The sequence below is a fragment of the Thamnophis sirtalis genome, unplaced genomic scaffold (genome assembly GCF_051295495.1).
Source record: "Thamnophis sirtalis isolate CommonGarterSnake01/CBP01778 unplaced genomic scaffold, rThaSir2_p1.2 scaffold_11, whole genome shotgun sequence".
In the NCBI taxonomy this organism is placed as follows: domain Eukaryota; kingdom Metazoa; phylum Chordata; class Lepidosauria; order Squamata; family Natricidae; genus Thamnophis; species Thamnophis sirtalis.
Genome location: NW_028261391.1, coordinates 11,111,508 through 11,124,860, shown reverse-complemented (window position 1 = coordinate 11,124,860; position 13,353 = coordinate 11,111,508). Strand labels below are relative to the sequence as shown.

The window sequence follows — 13,353 nt, the reverse complement described above, 5'->3', positions numbered from 1 at the left end:
ACTCAGTGCTGTCATTAAACAGGTACAGATGAAATTCCTTGTGGAGCAAATGAGGCGGCCGGACTTCATGGATGCTCTTCAAGGCTTCATATCTCCTCTTAATCCTGCTCATCAGCTTGGAACTCTGAGGTATTGTTTCCTTTCCAGAAATTATTTGAGCCAGGAATATATATGGAATGTGAATAATGGATCAGCAGGATGGTATCAAAATATGAATTCTTAAAAGTATGAGTTCACTTTGTCTTCTTCGTCCTGATTTGATCTTGCAACTTGTAGGACAAAGACTGTTGAATTAAGATGGCCCAAGAAAATATTAAATTTATTGGCATAAGGAAACCAATGATGATACAAAGTAATTGTTACATTTTGTATACCAAATACCACTCACTCATCATGAAATGTCCAGAACTGTAAAGCCTACAAACTTGAAATTTGGCATCTATGTTCCTCTTGGCTTCTAGGTGCTTGCTAAGAAAGGATTTTTCAAAATGACCATCACATCATTAGTATTTTTAATACAGTAATTAACACGCTCTGATGCTAAGGGAGTTCTACTCCCTCTCCCCACTGAAAAGAACTCTGTTCCAACTGCCAGTTGCCTCACATTCCATTACCTCAGTTCAAACTGGCAGATATTCCACTCCTTCACTCAGGAGCGGTCTTGGGCTGCTTAGAGTACTAAACATCAGTACCTCACCAAAATGTTTATGTCTTCCACCTATGGAACTGCTTCCGGACTCAAGGCTGATGGAGCAATATTCCCCTATGTGTTTCAATCACCGACCATCACTGAGCCAACAGATTGTGAACCAAATTTCTCCTGCATAGCCCAATCACATAGCTTCATCACGAAGCATGGGTATCCAGCTAGTAAATGAATAAAATTGTGTGTTAAAATAAATAAAACAATTGAAATATCTTTATTCTTTATTATTTCTTTCAAATAATGAAATGATACCATGAAAGAGATGGTATAACTAAGATTTTCAGAGTTAGAAAAAAGTAATCAGTGTGCTCCTTAGCACCCAAATTCAATTTCCCCCTTTTCAGTCAGCATAGATGTTTTAATGACCTAGAAAAGACATCTCATGATTGGTGGACCACCATGTTTCTTATATCACACATAGATTTCACTTTGCACTCCATGACTAGATTATAGTTAAATCCTAGGGTCTACCAATTAAAACTGAAATTATACTGGTAGGTTATTAAACCAATCATTGCTGATTTCTTTGAACCTATGATTTTTAATTAGCTTTCTTGCATCTTTCCTATTACTAACTTATAAATTTGACCAACACAATTTGATTTTGATTAAAAGTAAAAGTATTTGAAATCTGGAATGTTTCAAACTTGGAAAAATAAAGTCAATGTGTTGCAAGCTCAAAACATTTTGCGCACATACACTATATTGCCAAAAGTATTCGCTCACCCATCCAAATAATCAGAATCAGGTGTTCCAATGACTTCCATGGCCACAGGTGTATAAAATCAAGTACCTAGGCATGCAGACTGTTTTGACAAACATTGGTGAAAGGATGGGTCGCTCTCAGGAGCTCAGTGAATTCCAGCCTGGAACTGTGATAGGATGCCACCTGTGCAACAAATCCAGTCGTGAAATTTCCTCGCTCCTAAATATTCCACAGTCAACTGTCAGCTGTATTATAAGAACGTGGAAGTGTTTGGGAACGACAGCAACTCAGCCATGAAGTGGTAGGCCACGAAAACTCGTCCAACATCAGTGTGTGACCTCACAAATACTTTTCTGGAAGAGTGGTCAAAAATTCCCATAAACACACTCCTGAACCTTGTGGACAGCCTTCCCAGAAGAGTGGAAGCTGTTATAGCTGCAAAGGGTGGACCGACGTCATATTGAACCCTATGGATTAGGAATGGGATGTCGCTTACAGTAAGTTCATATGCTAGTAAAGGCAGGTGAGCGAATACTTTTGGCAGTATAGTGTTTATTGTACCTAAATAACATGCCTTATTTAGATTATCTACATTAAATTAATTTTTTTTGCTTTGAGTGTCTTCAGATTAATTCTGTATTAGCGCACCAATAAAACCAAATGGAAATCTAATTTCAATTCATACATATTGTCATTGATAAATGCAAAATTGATCAAATCTGGATCAAATTAAACTTGTGCTTTATGTTCTGTATTCTGCAAATCTATTTCACTGTAGCAGAGTATATCAATGTAATATTGCAATAAATACAATTATATAAAATTAAATTTATCAAAGCATTAGCAATGTATGATATTCTCTTTATAACTGTTTTATAAGTTCTGTTAAGTTCTAATAAATTCTAAATCACTCCAAAATCAGGTGGGGTTAATCAGAAGTCAATCTCATGATTTTTTTTTGCTGATTTTAATTAAGGAAAACCTACTCCTTCAAAAAAGCATCTCTGTAAATTATTGTCCAACAAATGTTTCTGTAGACTTCAATTCAGAATGGCTTTTTCAATGCAGTTTTTCGTTCATGGCATAAACAGTGACACTGTTGCTTTAGATTGGATATGTTTTGTGGTTAAAACTAATTCACAGTGATATATTTTCATTATAAATTATAATTAGAGAATGATCATTAGAAGTGAAAAGTTAATCTACTTCTAAGGGTTCTACAGAAATGTAATAATTTATGTCTACTGGAACAAAACTTGTTTAAACCGATATCTATTTCTTTGTAGGCTTGAGGAATGCAGGATTATGTCTTCTGCCAAAAGACCCTTATGGCTTAATTGGGAAAACCCAGATATTATGTCTGAGCTGCTATTTCAGAACAATGAGATCATCTTTAAAAATGGGGATGGTAAAGAAAAACATTTTGTTCTAATTTCTACATTGTTGTTTTCACTATCCTGCCTTGAAACACTCCAATTCAGAGTGTATATCCCAGCATAAAAATTCATTTCACATGGATATCTGGATACTGACACAGTGGTATCCCTATGCATCCCAGGATATATATCTGAGATTATTTTCTGAAGGTATTTCTTGCCCTTCTAAATCCAAATTTATTCAGATTTATTGAGCATAATGGTATCAGGTGAAGATTTCACACAGAGCAGGAGTGTGTTCTTTTCTATCGAACAGTTTAAATGTGTTTCTCTCCTATGTGAGAGCCCTCTGTTCATTTTGAAAATAGCAATAGAATAGAATAGAATAGAATAACAAAGTTGGAATGGACCTTGGAGGTCTTCTAATCCAACCACCATCTTAGGCAGGAAACTCTATACCATTTTAGACAAATGGTTATCCAACATCTTAAAAAACTTCCAGTGTTGGAGCATTCATAACTTCTGGAGGCAAGTTGTTCCACTGATAAATTGTTCTGTCAGGAAATTTCTCCTCAGTTCTAGGTTGCTTCTCTCCTTGATTAGTTTCCACCTATTGCTTCTTGTTGTGCCTCAGGTGCCTTGGAGAATAGTTTGACTCCCTCTTCTTTGTGGCAACCCCTGAGATATTGAAAGACTGCTATCAAGTCTCCCCTGGTCATCCTTTTCATTAAACTAGACATACAGTTCCTGCAGCCATTCTTCATATGTTTTGGCCTCCAGTCCCCTAATCATCTTTGTTGCTCTTCTCTGCACTCTTACACTTATATACCACTTCACAGAGCTTTACAGCCCTCTCTCTAAGCGGTTTACAGAGTCAGCATATTGCCCCCATCTATCAGGGTCCTCATTTTACCAACTTTGGAAGGATGGAAGGCTGAGTCTGGTGAGCCTGGTGAGATTTGAACTGCTAAATTGCAGGCAGCCGGCAGGCAGCAGAAGTAGCCTGCAGTAATGCACTCTAACCACTGTGCTACCGTGGCTCATAAAATAACATTTTAGCAATGCTCAACTGATTTTTTTCCTGGGCAAATTTCTTTTTGTTTTTTTAAAGAAGGAATTTGGTGCTTTATATTTGTATGAAAACTTCTGGCAAAAACTCACATCATTTCCATTCTGATGAGCAGGGCAATCGATTTACAGAGTATTGGAGACAGAAGGAGAAATAATGGAGAGGGGAATTTCCAGCCTAAGGAACAATGCTGCCATCATGGTTGAACTTCCTACCAAATATTTGGGGATCCTGCAGTTTTCTTGATGAAACCCTGGGTGGAATAGATAGATGCTTTGTTCAAGAGAGAAGTCCTTGCAGGGACATTGTTGCTTGTTCCTGTTCTCTTTTACTCTGATCTAATAGTATCACAAAAGAATTACCTTTACCTGGCCACGGAGTATACAGGCACATGCAGTGACTGCTATAGGTATATTCCTATAGGTATATAGGTAAATGAAGTTATTTTGTTGAAGTTGAGAACTGACTATAATATTTGGTGATCTCTGCTTCTGTCCCCTATAGTGCCTATCACAAAGTTTATAAACGTTATTCCTAAACTCAGCATCTCTGGATTAAAACTGGATTTTAACATCAGCTGGTTTAGCAGTCTTTAAAGTAATCTTAATAAAAAATACTGTACATTTGATTAAAAAAAAATAAAGTTGTAAAAACTCTATTCAGTTTTCTAAAATTCATCCCTTACATAATGCATTTTTTTATCCAGACCTACGCCAGGATATGCTCACGCTTCAAATAATTCGAATTATGGAGAACATCTGGCAAAATCAAGGCCTTGATCTTAGGCAAGTATTCCTAAATTCTGCCAATAGTTCTATTTGTGTTTTTCCTTTCTGCTGCTGTCTAATAAAGAATATGATCTTGGCGAAGAGTTTGCAGCAAATATTACGTCATCACTTATCATGGCTTTGTCAATGTTACAAGTGTTTCAATTTGTTTGCAGTCTTTTTTCTTTGTGCAGGGTGACTTTGCATTTTGTTTCATTCAAGCAGCTCAGGAAAGTACCACTGTGCTCTAATGTTTTGTTTGTATACATTTGCCAAGACTTAAAAAGCCCTTTCAGGCATTCACGGTGGAATATTTCAAATGAAAGAACAGATCTTGCCCTATACCACAAAGTGTGCATGAAACTTTCTCCATTTTAGACATAACTTGGGTGGCTCATGTGGGCCCTTGGAACTATTTGCACAATTGTTTAAAATCTCTTCTTAATGACAAGATAGCTCAATGACGAGTGTGAGGTTAATTAGATTCCATTAGAAAACCCAAGCCTAATTATTGCAATCTAGGGTTGCATACCTGTGCATTTTGTTCGATGGACATACTCATTTACTAGTATTTTGACAACTCTATTGGAAAACAAAAGTGTCATGTTCTTTTTTTAGGATGCTACCTTATGGATGCTTATCTATTGGTGACTGTGTGGGGCTTATTGAAGTTGTGAGAAATTCACATACAATCATGCAGATCCAGTGCAAGGGTGGCCTTAAAGGTGCGCTGCAATTCAACAGCCACACCTTACACCAGTGGCTCAAAGACAAGAACAAAGGGGAAATGTGAGTTGAATAACTAACCTTTATTATTATTATTTTTAAAATAATCTGTTCTTGGTGAAACCTAATCATCTTGACTTTTCCTCTGCTAAAAACTATTGTGCTCACAACCCAATGACGTTAAGCACACCAATAAGTGTAGAACTCAGTAGATGATTGACACTTGTCATCCAGCTTCCTTGATTGTGGCCGAGATGTAAAGTTAGGGTGATGTAACAGCATGCACAACTTTGTATCTTCTGTAAAATCCTCACCACCACCACCACCACAACATAGTAAAGATTTTCCAAACAAACTTCTAATAAACGCCAGAGTTCTCTGTAAATGTTACAGAAGCTTAGTTTCTGTGATAGACAGTATATTAATGGTGGATGTTGGCAGCTGGAAAATACCAAAAGTACTATAAAAGTTGTAGCTTTGGAGGACAGCTCAAATCAGCTGGCACTGGAATCTGATGTAATGATCTACAGCATAGATATAATAAAGTTTGTTATTTCATCACAAAATTATTGGACAGCAGGGTTTGATAATGGACAAAGATCTACATAAGATTTTGCACTCTGTATATTTTGTTAACTTAAAAATCATGCTATTAATACTTTAATTAAAAAGGAATCTTTAAAATCTTTTTTTTAACTTTCTCTTCTGCCAAAATGTTTGTAAGGTTATTACAAGATGGCTACAAGAATTAATAATTATTCTACATTATTTGACACGTCAAAATAACAAAGCAGTCTTTACCTAACTAACATTTTTTTTATATTTCCTAGGTATGATCCAGCTATCGATTTGTTTACTCGCTCATGTGCTGGCTATTGTGTAGCTACTTTTATATTGGGAATTGGTGATCGTCATAATAGCAACATTATGGTAAAAGATGATGGGCAGGTAAAAATATTTGAAATATATTCTCTTTCAGTATCTTTATTTATGGGGTGCAATAATTGTCATATTTTCTATCTTAGAGATATATTTTGTGCATCAGTTGAGGATATTATAGATATGGGTCCTGTGTTCTCTGTGCACTGTAAGAATCTTTAGCTCTAGTAACATTCACATGGGACACAAGCAAAGAAGCATAGACTGTAGCACTACAAATGTGACCTGAGAATATTCTTTAGAATTCACCCAGTGTTTTCCATTTCATTGGAAACTTCATTGTTTTGTGGAAATCCCTCCCCCACACACAGTTAAGATTTTCCAAACAAACTTCTAATAAATGCGAGAGTTCTCTAGTACATTTTGAAGAGTGCTAATCTTATAGAATTATTTTGTACCCTGACATATGGACTGCAAAACCAGAGCAGGTATAGCAGAATAACAGAGTTGGAAGGGACCTTGAAGGTCTTCTATTCCAATGCAGTGGAGTACCCCAAGGCTCTGTTTTAGGCCCAGTACTCTTCAACATCTTCATCAATGATTTGGATGAGGGAATAAATGGGGAACTGATCAAATTTGCAGATGACACCAAGCTGGCAGGAATAGCCAGCACTCCAGAAGACAGGCTTAAGATACAGAAGGATCGTGACAAACTTGAACATTAGGCACTGTCTAATAAAATGAAATTCAATGGTGAAAAGAGTAAGGTTCTACATTTAGGCAAGAAAAACGAAATGCACAGGTACAGTATAGGTGGTACCTTGCTCAATAGTAGTAACTGCGAGAGGGATCTTGGAGTCCTAGTGGACAACCATTTAAATATGAGCCAGCCGTATGCAGCAGCTGCCAAAAAAGCTGGTTTGCTCTGAGGGTTGTTTTGACTGCTCCGGAGGCTTCAGGGAAGCCTCCTGAAGGTCCCTGAAGCCTTCGGAGCGCTCAAAACGACCCTCCGAGCAAACCAGAAGTGACTTCCAGTTTGCCCAGAGGGTCATTTTGCCTGCTCTGGAGGCTTCAGGGAAGCCTCCTGAAGGTCGTTGAAGCCTCCGGGGGGTGGGGAGGCAGTTTTCGCCCTCCCCATGCTCCTAAAAAGCCTCTGGAGCCTGGGAAGGGCGAAAAAAGCACGCAAAAAATGGGGGGAGCGCCTGTAGTGCACGCATGCGCATTGCATTATGGGTGTGGCACGCCCCTACACGACACCCCCTGCGCTCCCCGCCACTTAGGGCACGTGAGCCAAAAAAGGTTCGCCATCGCTGGTATAGGGTTTCCTGCCTAGGCAGGGGGTTGGACTAGAAGACCTCCAAGGTCCCTTCCAACTCTGCTATTGTACTGAATTGTATTGTATTGTAACCCCCTGCTCATGCAGGAAGTCCTATATCATTTCAGACAAATGGTTGCCCAATCTCTTCTTAAAAACTCCCAGTGTTGGAGCATTCACAACATCTGGAAGCAAGCTGTTCCACTGATTAATTGTTCTAACTGTCAGGAAATTTCTCCTTAGTTCTAGGTTGCTTCTCTCCTTGATTAGTTCATTGCCTCTTGCCTCTTGCCTCTTGTCCTGCCTTCAGGTGCTTGGGAGAATAGATTACCCCCCTCTTCTTTGTGGCAGCCCCTGAGATATTGAAAAACTGCTATCATGTCTCCCCTAGTCTTTCTTTTCATTAAACTAAAAATACCCAATTCCAGAAACCATTGTTCATATGTTTTAGTCTCCAGTGCCATCTTTCTTGCTCTTCTCTGAAAATTAACATTTGGTCTTTGTTCACATTAATAACAATCTGAAATATATTCTCCGTAGCTATTTCATATTGATTTTGGGCACTTTTTGGATCACAAAAAGAAGAAGTTTGGTTACAAACGGGAGCGCGTGCCATTTGTCTTAACACAAGATTTCTTGATAGTGATTAGTAAAGGAGCACAAGAATGTACCAAAACAAGAGAATTTGAAAGGTGAGTAAGCTGGAATAGAAATGCTATTTGGTCTGACCAAATTTCTGTTGCAGGGCGGTGCAAAAACATGCATTATTAGAGTATTTAGAGTATTTATTAATACTTATAGGCCGCCCTTTTCCCTGAGGGGACTCAGGGCGGCTTACATAAAATGAGGGGGAGGGATATACAAACAATAACAATTATGTGCTATAGAGAAAACGGTATTACGGTTGCCTTGAGTTTTCCTGAATAAAAACATTGGGTAGCATCAACAATTTGGGCCCAATTTTCAATTACACTTTCTAGAAAATAATTACATATGCCTATGAGTCACCGTTGTTATTGTAATAGGGGGGAAAAGCAGGTTAGAAGCCAAATGGCAGCAATCTGCCCTATGATCACAGAGAGATTTCCACCAAAAAAATGTTACCAAATACTGAAGGTGCTGACTCACATCCTTCTTATCTTTCAGTTAAACTATTGTACTTTGCATTACATGTAGCTGTCCTTGAAGGGAATTCAAGAGTTTACCTATCACAAGAATATTTGGCATAATACAATTGCACTTACTCTGTAGGAGATGCACATAATTGAAGCTGTTGGTGATTTATGGTTTAAGTCCTTCATATTTTTAGGAACTTCTTCTCCAAGTAGAACCTGCTCATTCTAGATAGTTTAGCTAGGGTAAGAGTATTTATAGTGCAGGTACCCACTCCTCAAGGGAATTGGGGGCACAGAAGGCGACTTCTTCTCAGCCCCTTCAGTGTAGAACAGCTTATCTTCTTATCCTTTAGAAAATAGTAAAAATAGTTCTGCTGTGCATTGTTTTTGAAAGCAAAGTTTTTTAATTTGGCACAGCAATTCAGATATTTTCATTTCATATATTACATGTCATTTTTATACTGTAAGCCACCCAGACAACATAGAAATTACCAAAATAACTATGGTGGTAATTATGATGGTGATGAACCAATCTAGCCTCAGCTTCATAAATAAGCCTTCCTCCATGAACAATTTGCGGGTGGGAAACTTACAAAAACACATCTTGGCCTTATGATCTCTACACTGAAAATTGCAGATGAATTTGGCACCACCCATAAGCCTTATATAAAAATAGCTGTATTTCCTTTTATCTTCCTGTATGTATTCACATGATAGTTATGCTTATTAATGCTGAACGTGGAGGTTGTTGATTGTGACTATTGTCAAAAGTATAGAGCTGAATAACGCAAACCCTTTCAAGAGTAATGTTTGTTACTTTTACATTTAAAGAAACTGTTTCTGGAAAGATATTCCTTGGAAATTATATATCTTTTGGCAATCAATATGTCTCCAGATGTGTTGACTTACAGCTCCTACAGCTTTAACTCAAATGATCTGATTGCGGGATGGCTTAGAATTTGAGGAATTGTAATCCAGAATGAGTGAATACTACTCACTCATTCTGGATTACAACATACTATAAAATTGTTTTCCTTAACATTCGAACAAAATTTTGTCATCCAGATAATCTTTTTAAACAGAAGGATGCCTATGTATTTGTTGGCCTGATCGCAAGTTGTTGTTAATCTGATAGGGTGGTGCGTTTTCTTTCTCTTTTCAAGGTTCCAAGAAATGTGTTACAAGGCCTACCTAGCGATTCGACAACATGCCAACCTCTTCATAAATCTCTTTTCCATGATGCTTGGTTCAGGGATGCCAGAACTACAGTCTTTTGATGACATTGCATATATACGCAAGACTCTTGCGTTGGACAAAACTGAACAAGAAGCACTTGAGTATTTCATGAAGCAGATGAATGATGCTCATCATGGTGGTTGGACAACAAAAATGGACTGGATCTTCCACACAATCAAGCAGCACGCCTTGAACTAAAGAAAAGACAATGAAAAACTGATAAGCCTAGTTTTTTTGGCTGTTCCACTGCACTGTTGCCTCAACAGCTTAAAAAAAAAAGGCCTTGTTGCATCACAGTTGCACAAACCAAGGACAGGGTTTGAACTTCCAACAAGGTTAAAGATGCAAAGTTATTTAAATAAAACATTTGTAGTGTTTTGAACACTATAAATCATGCATTTCAACATGTAACTTTCCTATATGTGTAGTTGTGTTATTGCCTTAAGTGTAAGAAGGTAAACTTGGAGATTTGTTCAACTTGGTTTATTTAACTGGGGATTTATGCCAGCATAACAGCCCAATCTTTCACATGTCCAGTCTTTCACATAGTGGGAAAAAAAAGGATTCAGATAAGTTACAGAATAATGAAAAGAAGGAAAGTTTAGCAATTTTGTTCATTGTTTCTAAAAGAGCTTTCTTCTCCCATGAACTGTACTCAGTTAAAAAAAAATAGAGGGGATGGTGCCTTTATAATGTCAGATAAATTTGTGGATTTAAGAGTAGTGGTTTTTCTTAGGTTTTGGAGTTTGGATTTTATTTTATTTTTTCTAACCTAAACCTCAAAACATTTTCCCGCATGCTTTCCAGAGCCTAAAAAAAAAAGAGGTGAGTTATTAGAATTAAAAATTATTTTTATAAAAGTTATTTATATAACAGAAACTTATTAATATATATGTATATATATATATATATTTCTTTATGTTGATTTTCTGTCATTTTAATTTTACAGACCACTTCTTTGTCTAACAGATTTATATAAACCACTAGACTGATGCAGTGACTTGTAGGATCAGAGTTAAAGAATACTGTGCTGTTCCGGGCATGGTTTCTCTGTATGTAGCAAATTCTGACTTTAGAACCAGCTCAAATGCAGAACTATGGGCACTGCAGAACATATTTTTACTACATCCGGGGATTTGTTCAGCACTTGCTGAGTAGATTTTGAGACCTCTCTGTGGCAAGTTGAGCAAAGCTGGATATGTACGCCTACAGTTCATATATTCAGAAGGCTGCTTAGGTTCGGCAGCTGTACAGAGTCTGTACTGGCATTAGGATGAGGTCAGGGCCTGCAATTCCTTGTCTGCGCCGTCACAAAGGGGAAGGGGGAAATCTTTTGAAACTGGTAACACTTGCTTCCAAATAAATACGACTTGCGATCAGAATGCTCAATTTCCATTGTCTACAACTGCCTTTTCTACCTTTCCATTTGCCAAATCTATTGGGCTACAGCTGCTGTCCTCCCTATCCAGTAGAACTAATCGCTTTGTAGTGGGAGTTATACCCAGACATATCTGGAGAGTGCCAAAATGGTCAATAATAAACATGTTTAAATCCTAAAGTTTTATCTGAACTCGAGCACATTTGCTGAAGTTCAAATGGTAAAATTAAGCTAAGTGGACTCTAGAAATCTTTTGACTTATTTTAAGCTTACCCAAAAGGGAACATTATATATTTATAACATTCTTATAAAAGTTTGGGAGCTCTTTGAATAAATCTTAATACCTGTGGTTAACATAGTCAGAAAATAACCTTGAATAGACTGAGAAACAATTGGATGAAAAGGGGGAAACTTGTGTCTTCAGCATCCTAACCAAAGTAACGCCACAAAGTTTGTTTCCATTGGTAACTGAATGTTCTATAAGAAGATCTGTCTATGGAAGTAGAAACTGATTCGTCTTTATGCTAGTTTTGATGCATTAGAATGACATAAGATCTTTCAGATCTTCCTAAAAATAATCTCAGGCAATGCTCTTTAAAAGATATTGGGGTATCTTGATTATTTTTAACTTGCCTTCGACCTCTCCCTTGGCTTTCCTTCCTAGACTGCTGGAAAGGAATTGCTTAATTAGAATAACCAACAAACTAGAAATAATAATATAAATCTGATCGTTAAACAGTCTTCAGACTGCTACATAATTTGCAGCATGCAGAACCAACCAATATTTTATAGATACGTTTGTGCCTGTGTATACTGTATGTCTTTATTGCAATATGAAACTCATAAAAAAATTGGCATCAACCAGCATAGTGACTGGTACAAATTGTTCCATAAATATTTTTTTATAATATTGTGTATCCTGAGCCCAAAAACCTAAGATGCCATTTCTTTTATACTAATGTTATCTCACTGAGTTCACAGGATTTGAAAATGTTCCTGAAATCTGGATATTTGATCACATTTGCCTCCCCCCAAAAAATAGGTATTATTCAGAGTGCAATATAATTTGAATATGGTGTTCTGACAGTAGCTAGTAGAATATAACAAATGTGTATAGAACGTAAACGGTTAAGAGGCTATTTTTGTTGAACAATGTAAACATTCATTATCTGTTAGTAATTGCATCTTTAATTTATTTTATAGATACAGATAACACAGGTCTGCAACTAAAAAGCTGTTTGATTATTTTCATCTAATTTCCATGTATTTTGGTGTGCTGAAAACAAATAAAATACTGAAAAAACTCCTAGACACAACATGCAAAATTGTCTTCAAATTTATCAATTTTTTTAAATTTTTGATTTTTTTTTATATTACGGGTTTTAACCAAATTTAAAGTCCAAATTACTATTAATTAATTCACATAAGTGCATTTAAGATATAAAATGCTAAAAAAACCTTAAAGGGTTTGTCTGAGTTATGTAAAAAAAATATAACACTCTAAATCTTATGGTCAGCAATATACATAAGCAAGTTTTAAGTCTGTGCTTCTAATGGTAGAAGGGGTTAATCTTTCCTGAAGAATCCAGTGGGAGGGAGACACAGGGCAGATAGCAGCATCTCCTGTCAGTGCAGGGGGCGTGGCCAGCACTGTGACCTCTTGTGTACAGACACAGAGCTGCTCTCTCCTGCATGCCACACTTGTGCACGAATCATCAGGTTCTTGGTTCAAGGCTGTTCATACTTTTTCATGGCAATTCATATTAGCTCGTCATTCTTCAACCTCTCTGTTATGGTTCTGCGAAAGTGTATTAATTCGCCAGACAGCTTCTGTTTCATCTGTGGTGAATATACAGTGTTGAAGCAAGAGCAGAATATTACAGACTTTGTGGAAAAAAAGTATATTTTGCATACTTTGGACTAAAAATTGGAGATCAAGACAAAGTTTGGGCGCCTCATAAAGTGTGCAAACGATGTGTTGAGGACCTCTGAAACTGGTTCAAGGGTAAGAAAAAATCTTTCCATTATGGGATTCCTATGGTATGGTGAGAGCAAAAGAACCATAGTGATGACTGTTACT

At 37.1% G+C, this 13,353-nt stretch overlaps 1 protein-coding gene across 1 annotated transcript in view; it reads left to right on the top strand.

Moving 5' to 3' along the window:
* The window catches only part of PIK3CA (phosphatidylinositol-4,5-bisphosphate 3-kinase catalytic subunit alpha), a 45,953-nt gene extending 33,355 nt beyond the window's left edge, over positions 1 to 12,598 (top strand). The window contains exons 17-23 of the mRNA XM_014056531.2: positions 23 to 129; positions 2,699 to 2,820; positions 4,564 to 4,642; positions 5,243 to 5,413; positions 6,181 to 6,298; positions 8,085 to 8,236; positions 9,823 to 12,598. Of these exons, the coding sequence (XP_013912006.1) occupies positions 23 to 129; positions 2,699 to 2,820; positions 4,564 to 4,642; positions 5,243 to 5,413; positions 6,181 to 6,298; positions 8,085 to 8,236; positions 9,823 to 10,093 (1,020 nt within the window). The 3' untranslated portion in view covers positions 10,094 to 12,598. The remainder of the gene's footprint in view (positions 1 to 22; positions 130 to 2,698; positions 2,821 to 4,563; positions 4,643 to 5,242; positions 5,414 to 6,180; positions 6,299 to 8,084; positions 8,237 to 9,822) is intronic.
* The last annotated feature ends 755 nt before the right edge of the window (positions 12,599 to 13,353 follow it).